Below are 16,773 nucleotides of genomic sequence, written 5' to 3' on the forward strand. Positions count from 1 at the left end.
CCACGTTGGCCACACACGGTAACCGGGTACCATGCGGCCCCAGGCTAAACCTATCGGAGTAGTAGGGGACCCCAGAGGTAGTGTGTTATGGTCTACCGATGTGTGGACATGCCCTGGCATACTACCAACCCCTACCTCACTGTTTTGTGGGTGCCGTTAGTTGGGCGAAGACTAGGGGAACAACCCCCAAAATCAAACACCATTGCCTTGTGGGCCTTATCACAGCAAAAAGCTAAGAGATGGGAACTCTGACTTCAAATCCCACTGCTGCCTTGCAGTTTTTCTTAAAAGGCTATGGAACCTCATCAATAAAGAAAAGGCGTAGTAGCGGATACGATAGGGCGACTGTCTACATCACTGAGATTACTTTCGGCCAGAAGCTGCGGTCTCCTCTGCTGCCAGTCGTCGCGGGTTCGCTCCACTGAAAATGAGTATTGGAGGTTCATAGGGCGTTTATCTGATGCGCAACAAATACTACACCTAAACTTCGTAAGCAAGTTAGGAGCAAAGGTGGAAAGTCCTGTACCGGAGGATAAAGCACTGAGTCCCTGACTAGTCATCATCAAGGCTGACGGACTGCATGATGATGGTGATGATTATATGTGACTTGTGATTTAGAAAGACATCAACCGTACTGTTGTCAACTGCATGTCTCTTTTATTTTGGTTCAACTTGGAAATCGTGATGCCGGCTTCGTTGAGTGAGCTGTATTGAACTAAGCAAAAGCCCGTTCAACATATACCCTTTTGAAATTGCATCAATTATTGGCAAAAATATCACTATTTTATAGGTTCCCAAACAGTGTAAAATCTATTTCTAACACATTCTTTACCCAAAAATCTTTAATGGAGATACATTTGTGTTTGTATGTTTTTAGGGGTACATTTTTGGTACTTTTTTTTCGGAAATCGCTGTAAATAAGCTAACACTTTGCAGTAAAAATAATAAACATATAAGCTTTACGAATAGGAATCAATAACGCTAATATATTGAAAATAAAATATCTTCTCATTTCCATGGGTCAACAGATGATAATAGCCACTCCCATACAGCCTATATAGCATTCATTAAAGACATGTAACGAAATATTTATTTTGAAAAATAATAAACATTTTTGTGTGTACTTGTGTTTGTGTACAGGTGCAGGTAAAATTTCCTTTCGCTAAAAACTGGTACGTGATCGCCGATTGATGAACTTTTTTTATAGTATAAAGTAGCTTTAAAGTCATTTCGCACAAATATTCTATTTATAAAATGTTTTTAAAATATAAAAAACTGTCTGCGTGTATGAATCTGTTTGAAAACAGTTCACGGAGAAGAGAAAACACTTACAATTTTCGTATAACAATAAACATCTTTATTTTCTTCGATTTTACAATGTTTTAAGTCGTTTGCGAAATATCCAGAAGTTTTATGGACTGTCGGTTGCATGTCTCCCTCAAATGTTATTACGATTATTTTAACGTACTCTCCTGCAAACACAAAAAAGAAAACACTCAATTATTTGTGAACAAAAAGTTGAATTAAATTTATGCTGAAAATGCTAAAGATAATGTTTTCAATGCAGACTTCGAACAAGGAAAGACACATTACTTTTAAAAGGAAGGTTTACTCCGATTTTATCTGATACAATAATTATATTTGGATAAGAATGTGTATAACAGCAACGTTCAGCCTATAACATTATAGCATTATAAGATCATGACTTTTCCGATTAGCTTTTTTATAACAATTTTTGCTTAATGTTTTGTTTTGAATTAGAAATTAAATAATTTCAACAGCTTCTTTGTTTTATTCAGCATTTTCTAGAAAGACATGTCAATCTCATTTTCGATTTTTTGGAAAATATATTTGTAAGATTTGACGACAAGAATAGCATCAAATTTTATTTTTGTATAGAATTTTCGATACAAAGTGTGATTCAATGGTTATAAAGTATTACCTATTTTTTAAGATTTTCAAATGTGCAATACATTAAGAAATAATTCAGCAAGTCAGATGAAAAGAATCACGCGTCAGTCATGAAATTATAATCTAAAATGTATACAAATAAAATATGTTATTGCGTGACTGAACTTTGTAAGGTCAAAAGTTTATATTGTGGGGGCAGAAATGACGATTTCACATAGCAGCTTGAGGATGATTGAGATAAAAAAAAGTAACATCAGTGAGACTAAAAAACGTGAGTGTAATTGCACATGATTGAAACGACTACAGAAACTATCTGTGATTGATTTTGACACGTTTTATTCAACTCAACTAGAGTGAAAAATTGATAGTTACGCGTCAAATAATTTTTATTTTATGTTTCTTTCTAAGTAAGAAAAGTAATTAAATAAATGCTATGCTCTCGAAATAACAATACTTTTACATCAACTTCAAATTCATCAAATTCTATGCATAGATTCTGTACCTTATAATTGAAAAAAATGGCAGATGATTTAAAACTTAATTTATCAGATCTTTTTACAATATTTATCGAAAATCAACTAATTATCCGATTCTAATGAACAGTTCAATACTTTGCATTAATTGATTATGCAAAGGGTAAAAAGTTTTTCTTTATAAAATAGCCAGGACTGTTTTAGACATTCTGAGTGGATTTACTAGAATGTTATATAGACGAATATGTGAAATCGATGGCTCAGTCTGTTTAGTGGATTAAGCTTCCAGCGAAAAGCCCATCTGTATGAAGCCACGTTGTACTTTTTTAAGAAGCTTTAATGTCATCTTCTACTTTTCCTATTTCTGTGTATTAGTTTTCTAAAAGCTCATACGGAAAAACAAAACACGGGTTTAATTAAAAATAATACATTGTACGACAAAGTGAATACAAGGAAACGGTTGGTAGTATGTTCTGACATGTCAAATCGGACCGTCTGTAGTCTTGCGTTGGGTCACGATAATTCCCTACGAGAATATTAAATTCAGGGTTTTCATAATGCTTAGAAGTGTTCATTGCGACTGAATGGGAGAACCTGCATAACAGATTTACTGTTATCCTCAGTATAAATCAGGTTTACATTTACAGTCAATCAAATGAGCAAGTAACAATCAAGTATACTGATTGGAGAAGATTTCGGACATTTTAATGTAAACTTAATTCTACACCATTTTAAATGTCTAAAGACAATATCTTTCAAAGATGATTATGAATGTATTTCTCTTAATATTATCAAAATACATTCCGTTTTTCTCTTTTTTTTTTGTTTTTAGCTAATTAATACCGTCAAGATACGATGTTACGTTATTATCTCATCTGATAGTCAATATTTTCTTTTCTTTTTTATGGAAATCGCTTCAGAAAATGCATGAAACCACTTGATGTAAGAAGCTAAAAATACTATTTCAAAGTCAAGATAGATAGCAGGGATAATTGTTAGATAGAATCATGTCTGGCTCAGAAAATAGATTTTTTTTTTTTAGATATCAGTCATGGAGTGTGAAGATTAAAGGCAAAAATAAGGAAACAAGAGTTACGCAGCTGTCTAAAAAAACCCACTTAATTCGAGTAGTAAACTTGGGAATCTGCATGAAATTTCAAACGAAATCCTGTAATTTTAGGGGTAGCTTGTTCTCGTTCCGTCAGCCATGACTGAATAGAAGTCCTAAGTAATTCGCTGTTTTATTTTCGGTCACCCACACTGAGCATTGAACATTTAACATTCAGAAAAATGTCACTTTTACAACTGAATTTTCCAAGTACTCTAACTGCTCTTGCGCCGTTGGGATCTTTGCAGAAACAATAGGAATAAACGATCCTCGCTGCTTTTACAGTTGATCTGTATAGCTTTCGAAACAAAGTTTACATATGCACACATTAGTTATGTTACGCGTTTGCTACTGTTTCTGGCAATCTACATTTTATTTTGCTCTATTCAATCGACGTTCTTATTTAGTCTCGCTCACTATTTTTCTAAGATTGCGATAAATACACTTAGATTAACTACTACTACACATCAGATACACTGTCTTTATAAAACCGTCTTATTTATCAGTCATTTTAAGTGCTTCTGCACTAAGTTCATAAGCTCACGCGCACGGAATAATAGCGGCTATTTGCTGTAATCTAGGTTTATCAAAGATTGCATTTATCCATATCAACATGAAAGTTCACAGGTGAATCGGAAACGCTTCCGACTAGTAATCGAAAGAGTGTTAGGTCAAATCGAACCTTGTTGAGTTTTTATGCTATTGTTTACACTAATTTCATTGCGATATTTATGTCACCATAATGCATTTCGGTTTCTTAACAAATAATGCAACCATTTTTTTTTTTTGGCGAAATAAAATTCCTATTTGAAAAACATTACACATTCACAAAAATACTTTACGTTTTTAATCCTCAACTCTTCTAATGAAATGTGTGGTAAAATTCGATTTTGTTGCTTTAAATTTATTTTCGACTCCTCATGTGTTATTTTGAGATATTTAAATTAATTCCCAAACTACATCGGACACAGTAAGCATGCCATAATTATTTTCTACATAAATATTTATAAAACATTATGGAAGAAATTATGAACATGAAAATAATTTTAAAATTTCAACTTACCTTTAAAATCGAAAATATTGAGTCGAACTATTTGTAATTGCTTGTTACGGATCCTGAGTTTTTTTTGGATAACGAACCAAAAACTTTTCGTAGGTAACCATATGGATTTGAACCTTGGGATACGGAACTTGTGTTTCCAAGCCCTCCATAATAATTCTTAAAATATGGATAGCTCATATATGGATAATGCCAACCATATCTACCGAGGTAGTATACAGGTGAATGGTAATAAGAGACATATGGTAACATGTGATAATGTGTATCACCTAAACCTGCGCTCCCATATCCCCAAAGACCATATCCTCCTAATCCATGGGTACTTTGTCCACTTACACCAGTGCCAAAATTTCCCTGTTCATTAACCCCAAAACCAGAGACTCCTTGTCCATATCCGCCAAGACCATAACTTCCTTGACCATATCCGCTAATACTAGAAGCTGCTTGACCATAACCTCCTGAGCTCCCTTGCCCATATCCTCCAAGGCCAGAGATTCCTTGTCCATATACTCCAATGAGATAAATTCCTTGTCCATATCCCCCAAGAGTAGAAGTGCCTTGGCCATATCCTCCAAGGCCATAGCTGCCTTGTCCATATCCTCCAAAGCCAGACCTTCCTTGTCCAAATCCCGATAAGCTAGATAATCCTTGTCCATATCCTCCTAGGCTAGAGTAACCTTGTCCATACCTCCCTAGACTAGAACTTCCTTGTCCATACCCGCCCAAACTAAAGATGCCTTGGCCATATCCCCCTTGACTAGAACTTCCTTGTCCATATCCCCCTAGGCTAGAAATTCCTTGTCCATATTGTCCCAGGCTAGGGAAAACTTGTCCATATCCACCTAAACCATAATTCCCTTGCCCATATCCACTTTGACTAGAGAAACCTTGTCCATAACCCCCTGAGCCAGAACTTTGCAGTCCATATCCTCCAAGAAGATATATTGGTTGTGTGTATACTTGTGGGCTAGGGAATCCTTGTTTATATCCCCCTAAGCTAGAGAGTCCTTGTCCGTATTTTGCAAAGTTAGAACTTCCTTGTCCATATCCTCCAAGGAAATAGATTGGTATTGTATTTGCCCCTAAGCCGGAGAGTCCTTGCCCATATCCTCCTGAACTAGACATTCCTTGTCCTCCAAAAGCATAGGTTCCTTGTCCAAAACTTTGAAACCCAGAATTTCCTTGTCCATATCCTTTAATACCGGAGTTTCCTTGACCATAACTACTAAGCCCATACATGTCTTGCCCATACCCTCCCAAACCATATGTACCTTGACCATATCCACTAATACCAGCATTTTGTCCATATCCTCCTAGACCGTAGCCTCCATTACCGCTTCCTCCATATCCTCCATAGGTACTTAAACCGTATGGATAGAACCAATAACCACTGTGAATGCCGGATTTATTTGTATCTGTAGAAAGTAAGTAAAAAAGAAATAGAATAAGAGAAAGGGCGTTGACCAATGTCAATGAAATATTGATTTTTTCATTTTTACATTTTACTTTTATTTCATTAAATAGAAATGATCTCCTCATTAAGCCGTTTGCTAAAATTTTACTACTTTTTTACATTTTTTAAAGTTAACTAAATACCAAGCTAAACCCTACCAAACGTTTTAGATTTTACTAGTTTAAATAAATAAAACATATAGTTAATATAATAGAAAACAAAGTAAAGTATAAATACAGATAATATATATATATAGATACGCTTATGAAAGTCAACAATTTAGCAGTTCAACAGTAGAATATCGGTATTTATTCAACAAAATGTATTGTGCTAAATTATTTCATAAGACAAAAGTGTAAATACTCAGATAAACGATAAAAACATAAAAACATGTTTTATAAATTTGTAAAAATCCGAACAAAATATGAAAAATAAAAAAATGAAATGAAGGAAAAAGAATAAAAAATACAGAAATAAATAAAAGAAAGAGATAAAGAAAAGTGAATAAAGTAAAAAATTAAATACGAAATGCAGAAGTAATTTAACGCTTGATTTATCTATTTTACTGCATATCAACTCCTTTGCATTGTTTAATGAAGGAACATAATGCTTATCGTAAACGAATTATTGTCATACGACTATTTTCCAATAGCTTTGGAAAATAGCAGACTCATATGTTTACTAACAGTATTACTGCTTAAAGAACTATGATAGATTTGATGCGATATGAATCTTCTATAGTTGATATTGGCGAGGATATCCATAGGGCAAACTATGCTTCTAACTGAGAAAATTTACAAAATTCAGTTAATATAGACACAGGATTTGCATAATATATATATATATATATATATATATATATATATATATATATATATATATATATATATATATATATATGATTAGTATTTTTGGAAAAAGAATTCCAGCAGAGTGCTCAATTAAAAGGAAAATCCAAATTGTAAGAGCGTGTTTATATTTTGTGTACAGAAAGTTGTTAGTTGAGACAGATCATTGGTACCGTCGGTTTCAAGCCCAATAATAAGGCCCGTTTAAGGTATCCTTATCAAGCTCTCTTCAGCCAATATTAATTTTATGTGAGTAAATGAAGTAGTTATATATATATATATATATATATATATATATATATATATATATATATATATATATGCTTACCTGAATTACCAAATAAAACTTTCAAAGCGAATGTGACCTCTATTTAACTCACTACTATTTATCTATTCCCTCTGCCAGCAGACACATCGAGTACTAATTTTCCATAAAGTAGAAATTAAACAAATCGCAGTCATTTTAGAATACTAAACAAATGCTTCACACTCGCATTTCTTCAAAATAAAAAAATGTTCCAGTACGTTTTCATCTCATATTCATCATGTTTAATAAGTAACGTTTACTATTAATTCAGATGTAAACAATTATTTTTGTGGTTCTTTTAATATATCCCACAAAAATTATTTTTACATTCTAGAATAGAGCTTAAGTTAGATCCTAAGAAAACTATCTCTATACAAGCGTGTCAAAAAAGGTCATACGTTTATTGCTGCTTTAACTTTTTGGCTAGCGCTCTTTCTTTCCAGTGCTTTGTTATATCACGATAATCGTAGTTTAGTTTCCACAAGTAAATCTAATTCCACTATTTGAATCTGATTATATGTAAACCGATAAAGTAAGCACCACGAATACTTTTTGGGACAAGCTTACTTTTATATTTTTATGCAGTGAGTTTTATTATGACAAATAATATTAGAATGAATATTTGAGAGCCGAACCCATTCTACTGTAATTCAGGATTCATTTATGTTAGGTCTTAGTTAAAACTTTACAGGCGGAAGCGCAGTCTGTCCGAACGAATAAAATCGATTTTGATTGATTTAAAACAATAGATATTTTTGTAAATCTTATTGAAATTACCTAAACTGCTTACAGTGAAATGGGTTCGTTTTCTGTTCATTTATTTATCTTTTTAGAAGTAATATTCTAAGCGAAAGCAAGTTGGTGTATATGAATTATTTTATCATATAAATTATTTTCTTATAACAAATAGGCCACAGATTGTATTATAATGTTACAACGAGGAGAAAACTCGGTTCTTTTTAAGAATTATTTTGCTGTTTGTAAATACAATAGTTGTTCTATTCACATTAATAAGAGGTAGAGGTTATGGCGAAGTGAACACAAGTTGGTTTCTACAAATTAGTTTGTTGCTTAAAAATGTATCATTTGTTTTTATTTAGCAAAAATAAGTCAAAACTTAGAATAAGGTTACGATAAAAGAGAAACAAGTTGATTTGTAAGAATCAATTTGTTAATAAATATATCAGATGTTTTAACATGCGAAAACAGGGTCTCTAAGAATTTTTTTGTTCTTTACAAATATATAAATGCGTTATACAAACTGTTCTACAGGTTCAATATTATCAATTATCCGACCCTAATTTAATAAATCCGACTCTACTTACTTCGCTTGATTAAATGTAACCAGCTTGGAAAGTAACTAAAAAAAGACGTTTTTAATTAAATATATTTTAATTATAATAGAGGAGATCATGTTCCTATATATATTTAACGTAAACTGGATACCAACGACTTAGTCATTGATTGGTAAACTCGTTTCTGGATTTTGTGTGATTTAAAACAATACTTATTAACAAATCCTATTTTTATCACTTAGATGAGTGAAATAGTTTCTTTTCTGCATTTTTTAGAATTGATACTCGTATTTTTACAGTAAATTATTATTTTACATTTCTCCCAGGTAACGCCGGATTACGTGTCCTGCTAGTATTTAACTGTAAATTAAGTATGAGAATGAATTAGTAATAGTGATCAAGAAAAAACTTACCAGAGGAGCCCGCATGTGTTGAACTGATAAATGCAAACACTACAAATATACAAATGGAACAATATTTTATGAGGTAATAATAAGTAAAATTATAAATTTCAAATATAAAGCAAGAAATCTATAGTTGAAAATTAACATTTGATATACGCTTATAATCAGAATTACACCGCAGTGCATGTTATAATTTTAATGGTTTCCGTCTAAACAAATGCTAAATTTTATTTATTGTTTTTCAACGTTTTACAAAATAGGAAATATTTATCATTTTATTGACAATAATTGATAGAAAATGAAGACATAATCATTTACAAATTTTTTCTTCAAGATATAACTTAGTGTTATTGCATGTTTTAAAAAGTCATTATAATAAGTTAATTCCTATAAAGTATTATGTCATATTTGAAGAATTTTTCAATAGCTTTGTTCAAAATGAAGTCATTAGTCGACTTATGTCTTAGAATTAGACTTCGTCCATTTTATAATTAATGTTTAAAATAAAATTACAAGAATGAAGGTTATTTTCTATGAATTGTTTGTTTATCAAATCAGACTTATTAATATTTACGAACATATTCAGAATTGGTATGAGTATGTAATTATAATAAAGCGCAAATTTAGAAACTGAGTTCCACACACTTATTTTTCTATACTTTTCATAATAGTTTTTTTTTTGCATAAATTAATGAATAGTCGGTTTAATTTATCGTTTAAACTATCATTTTAAAGAAACGTAGTCTAATGTTAAAATTCTTAGTTGACAATATAAGATATTGAATATGAAACGTGAATCGATGAAACATTCAATGAAATTCAGCTTATATTTAGGAAATGCTAATTTGGATTATTTTGTTTATTTAAATTACTGATTTCATATGGGATCGTATTTCTAAAATGTAGCCTTTTTTCCTAGGTACGTCTTTTCGAACTTGGGAATATTCATCTAAACCTCAGGACTGTAGATTTGTCCTATCCCGTCAGCCACGACCGGATGATTTTTTTTAATTCATTATTAAGTTAGTTTTACTGCATGCTTTCAAGATCAATCCTTAAAACACCAGAAAACTGCCACATAGAATCGTTTGTTAATCAATGCATTTATACGGCGTATCACGTGTTTATGCGGATTGTGGCGTATATCATATAAAAAGTTCATAAGTACGATTGTTTTGAATTATGTGCGCGTTATATTGGTATAAAATCCATTCAGCAAAATTCCAGCTGATATTATCATGTAAATAACTTATAGTGTTTAAATTATTTCATTTTAAAAGAGAAATATAACTTACCAACAATGACTAATGTTGCAGAAAACATGGCCACCATTTTGATCTGTCTGAATAAACAAATAATTTTAATAAAAGTCCAATGAATGCAAACGGCAGTAAAAGGTCAAATGTCATTTAAATCTGGAATATATATGATTATATATTTTACTTATTTACAAATATTTCATGGATCTATAATTAAAAAAACATACACATGTTAATCAATGTACCGAGATATTCTATATGAGATAACGTATTAATATAATTTTTCTTAATTAATTGTTACAACTGTTTGTATTTTTCTTATTGGATATGTTTATTAGAGTTTAATTGAGGAAAACAATATGTATTATTAGAATAACAGTTTAATAAATGCGATATCTTCGAATTTGTGGAGAGGGGCAAATAGATTGCATATTTCTCAAATATTGCCAATTTTCAGTGTCTGAATATTTTTATTAAAGATTTCTTTATTTTTTTTTAATTTTCTTTCCTTCCAATTTGTATTTAAGATGTACAGAACTAATTTATGTAATATCAACACATTTCGCTTATTCATATAAAACTTTCTAAAACGTATTGCAATGACAAAAAATGAACGTATTAGTTATCATCTCAAACAGTTTAAACCCAAAAAGTCAATTTGTTAATTTGTCCTGATATAAAAACGAATCTTTTATTTGGTGTATGTTAATTAAAAAAGAAATATGAAATCCTGAAATAAATACGAATAAATAATAAGATTAATCATTACTACTACTAATACTACTACTACCAATAATAATAATAATAATAATAATAATAATAATTCATATTTACTTATCAAGACTTGATAAATCCTGAAAATGGACATTACATATTTTGCGTCGAACATAACTTCTGTTAAATAATATACTTTCGTTTTTCTTTTGAAAATGATGCAATTTTTACAGGAGTAGATAACATTCTACAATAATGCTTCGAATCTATTTTCTTCTAAGTTATGGTGTTAAATAACATCTATCTATTATCTAACTGCAAAATTTATATCAACATTAAAACCAATTTTATCTTAGTCATGTTCTTAATAATAAGATGTCTAATGAATTAAAAACAAGGCGGTTGCATGAATAATAATTTCAATGTATGTGAACGGTATTTGTGCAAATATAATATTTCATATTTCAATTTTTATATGGTTCGTTAAAAACTATTTTTAAATGAAGATCAAATCTTTTCACGTTCAGTATTCTGTTCAAATTAGCATTCTAAAACATTATATATAGCAACAAATCTATTGCACCAATTCAACAACAAACTCTGTAAAATGTCTTTTATAAAAATGTTAAAAATCATTAGGAAAAGTGTTAAGCAACAACTTTGTTTCTTTTCAACGCATCGACATATTAATATGATTTGTTATTGTGGCTATTTTATTCTATTGGTATTCATTTTTATATATTATTTTTAATTCATGTTTATTTTTAATTAATGTTTAGCTACAACAATCGAAAAAAAATTAGCTCTAGAAATATTTTTAAAACTGAATCTATTAAACAATACTTGTTCATAATATAGAAGTATACTTTTGAACGAAAATTTCTTAATCAAGTTAAAAACAGCTTAATAGAATAAGCGGAATGAATCTAGAACTAACGATTAAACCAAAATGATCCGTGCCAATCTTATTGAAATATCAAAATGAATCTGTTATGAATATTCATATTATATTTTTGTTTCATTTTACTTCAGCTAACTGTCTCAGAAATCAAAGTGTCCCCTTCCAAGGGCTAACATTTCATTTCTATATTATATACAAATGTATTCGAATATTCTAGTAACGTTCTCTTATACCTCTTAAGCACTTAGTAAAAGAGTTGAAAGGATAACTTTCCTCTCCCAAATTGATTATTTACATATATTATAGTATACATTTCTTGTGTTGCTTAGTCTTACCAAATTAAAGGACGAAAATTTATCTAGTCTGGTAGAGTATCTGATTGTGTGCTGTTATTTGGAGTAACATTTGTTGAAGAAGGTGCACTACTCCTTAGGAAAGCCGGTGTGTGTTTGGCCATATCGAACGGATATTATTTGGGCTGTGAATATTATGTGCGTTGGAATATTTAGTCATGATTTACTTGTACTTGTCTTAACAAACCCTCGTTGAGAGAAACCTGAGACACTCAAAGCTAGTGTCTAGGAAATATTAAGGTTATTTCATATATATGATCAGCACTAGGCATATTTCGGTGGTTATGTCAGCTGCCGGTCGAATCTGAGGAAACATTTACGGAAATCCGGTGCACAAAGTGCAAAAGTACCAATAATATGAATGATTTCATTTCTTTTACATTTTTAACATACACCGAATACTTAAAAATGTGAAGATTTGTTAGATTATCGACTTATCGACTTTCTTTTTATATAGATGAGATCAGTCATGTGGCTAATTATATTTAAACAATGTTTAACTATATTACTATACACTAAGCGTTTGAAGCAAGCATTTAAACACACTAAACGGCAATGACATACTCATTCATATAGAGTTAATCATGTGAATATCTTTAATCATTATTATGAACAGAATTCAGTCCTAAACTAATTAACCTATCATAATATATTTTGGAAAACACATGCTAGGCATAAGAAAAGTGTGTTAACTTATTTCGTGAAAACTTAGATACTGTTGATTTTTTATGAACTCTTAACAATACGTATTAGACAGCAATTAATAAATATTACTAAGATTTTCAGGTTAAGTTAGTATTTTAAACGTTTGTATGTGATATAACATAGAAAAAATGCTAAAAAGTCATATATTTCTTATTTGATCCATAGTTAATATACACTACTTAAGCGCGTTTCTTTGAATTTCAGTTTCGTTTTTAATACCCCAGACTTAAGTTATAAATTTTAGGCATTTTCTAGAATCAGAACTATGTAATAGAATAAAAATTAGACTAAGAATTCTAGATATAAGATTTCATATCATTATATCTGGATATATATATATATATACAGAATTAGAGAGAGAGAGAGAGAGAGAGAGAGAGAGAGAGATCTTCTTAAGTAGCATTAAAGTGATGAAACACTGTCTTGTTTAATGGATTTATGTTACTCGTTCTGTGTATTATTATAGTAACAGTATCTGATTTGAAAGTAATCAAAATATTATGAAGAAATTAAATTTTTCTAGCTTGTAAAATGTTCCAAAACGATGATGTTCTATTTAGATGTTGTCTTTGAAAGAGGAAACAAATGATCACTCTTACCTTGTTTCAACTGATCAATCGACTCTCAAAGTAAAAGGAGACTACACCTCATCCATTCGAAGAGTTCCACTTTTATACACAATTTGGAGCCTACGCGGTAAAACAAAACACAAGGGATTGTTCAAACAGCATTGTTTATTTTAACGAATTTTGTGTATAATAAAAAAAAACCTGTTTCTGTCTGGGAATCATAATTATTTACCAGAGAAACATCTCTCGTAGATTGAAGATGTGTCAGGTGACCTGAATAAGATAATTGAGTGTCACGTGAGACGCATGTTAATGCAAATTGAATCAAATGCGAAACAACGAAGGGGATTGTTCTTTTTTAATCACGATTTTATGGTAATTTGTATAAACATTTGTAAACAAGAGAAAAGGCGTAAAGAATGAATAGTGATTCTTTTTATATAGATGAGATCAGTAAAAAATGAATGTTTCATTTTTACAAAATCAGTTCACATCTTCCTGGTAATGCTTTTGTATTAGAACAATATATCTAGTCGCATACCATCTTTGAAAAATCACACATACATATACATAATGACAATGACCTCAAGGCTTTATGCATATATATATATATATATATATATATATATATATATATATATATACACTAGCAAAAATACCCATCGTCATGGGTTCAAAAACAGACTACAGAAAATGGACTCTGATTTATGAAAGTATGATATGAAAAGGAAGGGTTGTAGAGAGATAGCTTCGAATTTGGGGACTTCCTCATCTTGGTTGTTATTGTCACAATGTTTCGGCCGTTTTGCCCTCCGGCCTTCGTCAGGTGAACCGTTTGTTAGAAGTCTCGAACCCAACCCTTTATTATTATTACGGGGGTACCGTGTTCGGACTCCAGCTAGGCTTTGGGACATAGTTGCTGATTCTCTGTTTTTCAATGTTACCTTTTTACTGCCTTCGTTCAGGATTGAACTCAGCACCTTTGGGTAACTGTAAAATTTGATACAACGTCTAGGACCACTCGGCCATATGTCACTAGGACAATTCTTAGTTGGTTTTTGTTAATGTTAAACCTATGTTGTTATTCAAGGTTTTCTCTCTCTATCAGAGGTGTCCAAATTGCATTCAGCTCTATGCTTGGTTTGCTCAGTAGGTTGTTATGTCCGAGCATGTGAGCTGTTTCTTTAAGTTTTCTCACTTTCCAGTGGGTCTCTCTGTTTATTATTTTTACTTCATCCCATAGGGGGCGATGTTCCCCCCTCTCCATCCAGACATGGTTGGCTATACCCGATTTTTCCGTCTCCCCTTTAGTTACCACTTTTCGGTGTTCTTCCACCCTTACTTTAATCGGGCGGCATGTTCACCCTTGTAAACCTTTCTGCAACTGCATGGGATGGAGTATATGCAGTTTTTGGTCATGTTCTCATCCATGCGGGGCTTCACTCGTACCAGATGTCGTCCGGTGAACCGTTTGTTAGGAGTCTCAATTACTGAAACACTTATCACAATATTCTGTGGATATATATTAAAAAAACTTGTTAAAATTTGTGATATATTTCCATTCTATGGAGGTCAGGCGTGAACGAACACCCCATAATTTTATTATACCATATTTCTTCAAACTGAAACATAATTATCAAAGTATACTTACGCAGATAGATATGAAAAGTTTTTATTAAAGTTTGTGCCTATTTCCATTCTATCGAGGCCAGGCGCGAATGCAGACCCCACAATTTTTTATACCATCCCTATTTAAGTTAAAACATACTTATAAAAGGATTCTTATGTACATCTATATCAAAAACCCTTGTAAACGTTTTTGTTTTTCTTTTTAAATTTTTTTCCATATTTTGTGGACCAGGTGCGTACGCAGACCCCACAATTTTAATGAACCATCATTATGCCATATCAAACATACGCATTCCTGTGTCTCGATACATCTTCTATCATTAATCAGTTTTCTATAATAGTCAACCATACAGGAGGCTATTCGTGACCAGACATACACACAGGCGTTCAGCTTTATATTATATATATATATATATATATATATATATATATATATATATATATGGATAGATAGATAGATAGATAGATAGATGGATAGATAGATGTATATATAGTCTTAGAAAATTTTAACCTTACAATCTATATAAAAATAATTAATTTTTAAAAAAAATTTTAATCGTTCGTTGAAAAATTATTTTGCTAGTAAGTCATTTAATCCCAAACAATTGCTGAAATTCATAATATTTCAAACTTTTCAAGAATTAGTAGTTGTGTACAATGAAGCACTGTGTCAGGTACTTAAAAACATCAATCATGCCATTTAACCCCATTAGATAATTTTCTTTTGGTGTATTTAGAGTCTATTCGAATAAACCAGACACAATAGATCATTTGGAAGACAACGTTCGACGTGTTATTTCCGAGATGTCAACTAATTTAATATGTAGAGTTTATGCACCCCGTACCTATTGATTAAAACATGTACATGCTAGCTGCAGGGGCTATCTGTCCGAAATTCTATTTAAATTATGTATGCAAAAAATAAACCTCACGAATAAATCACATGTTGGCATGAGAAAACTATTTTCCTGTCATTTATTTTAATTTACGTTTGCCGTCTTTATATAAAAACACCTGATATATATATATATATATATATATATATATATATATATATATATATATATATATATATATATATATACTTATATATTGATATACATTTGGACATATATACAGTGTCACACAAAAGTATTGGATACATTACACTCTTCTTCATAACTTTAATTAGGGTTCAAGATTTTACCTAAAATTTGGTCAGTATGTTCCTATTTCTATTCTAAATTATATTTGGAGTAGTAATTACAAAATCAAAGTTTATATTTAAGGAAAAATATGAATGAACAAAAGCAAAAGTATTGGATACACTTTTAAAAAATTCTATTTCTGGAATAAATTTAAATGACTTTTGCGTAGCGTGTTGCAATAGTGCAAATGAGTTGTCACTGACCAATAAGAGAGCTTTATATTGAAATAATTTTATAAAATTCTTCCAGTCTGGGCTCACTCCTTCAAAGTCAACCAGTTCATTTATAAAAATGCCTAAAACTAAAGAGTTGTCAATAGAAATTCGTCAAAAAATCATTGATAAGCACAAAGAAGGAAAAGAGTATAGAATAATATCAAGGAAACTTAATCTGCTACTTGAAAACGCCATTTGAAAGTTTAAAAACCCTGGTGAAGCTGTTGCAAATTTTCCAAGATGTGGCCGGCCAAGGAAATTAAAAGAAAAAGAATCAAAGTGGGTAAGCAGAAAGGTACAAAAAAACTTTTCTTATTCGTGGTGAAATTCAAACCGACCTCAGAGAAGCTGGGATTAATTTGAGCAAGGATATAATTAGTAG

General features: G+C 31.0%; 1 protein-coding gene across 2 annotated transcripts; it reads right to left on the minus strand.

Annotated features, from left to right (window-relative positions):
• Nucleotides 1-1,334: 1,334 nt before the first annotated feature.
• Nucleotides 1,335-13,635, minus strand: LOC145297613 (uncharacterized). Of its 2 annotated transcripts, none has more exons than XM_080143818.1 (5): nucleotides 13,391-13,635; nucleotides 10,155-10,197; nucleotides 8,869-8,907; nucleotides 4,556-5,967; nucleotides 1,335-1,472 (listed from the first exon to the last, which is right to left on the minus strand). In XM_080143818.1, exons 2-4 carry the CDS (start codon nucleotides 10,189-10,191, stop codon nucleotides 4,583-4,585), a joined length of 1,461 nt encoding a protein of 486 aa, XP_079999944.1. In that variant the 5' UTR covers nucleotides 10,192-10,197; nucleotides 13,391-13,635; the 3' UTR covers nucleotides 1,335-1,472; nucleotides 4,556-4,582. The 2 variants fall into 2 exon arrangements, with proteins under 2 accessions (XP_079999944.1, XP_079999849.1); XM_080143723.1 differs by having other exon boundaries at nucleotides 10,155-10,201; nucleotides 13,391-13,593.
• Between the last annotated feature and the right edge of the window lie 3,138 nt (nucleotides 13,636-16,773).

The sequence above is a fragment of the Euprymna scolopes genome, chromosome 1 (genome assembly GCF_053919585.1).
Source record: "Euprymna scolopes isolate OS-2025 chromosome 1, ASM5391958v1, whole genome shotgun sequence".
Lineage (NCBI taxonomy): Eukaryota > Metazoa > Mollusca > Cephalopoda > Sepiida > Sepiolidae > Euprymna > Euprymna scolopes.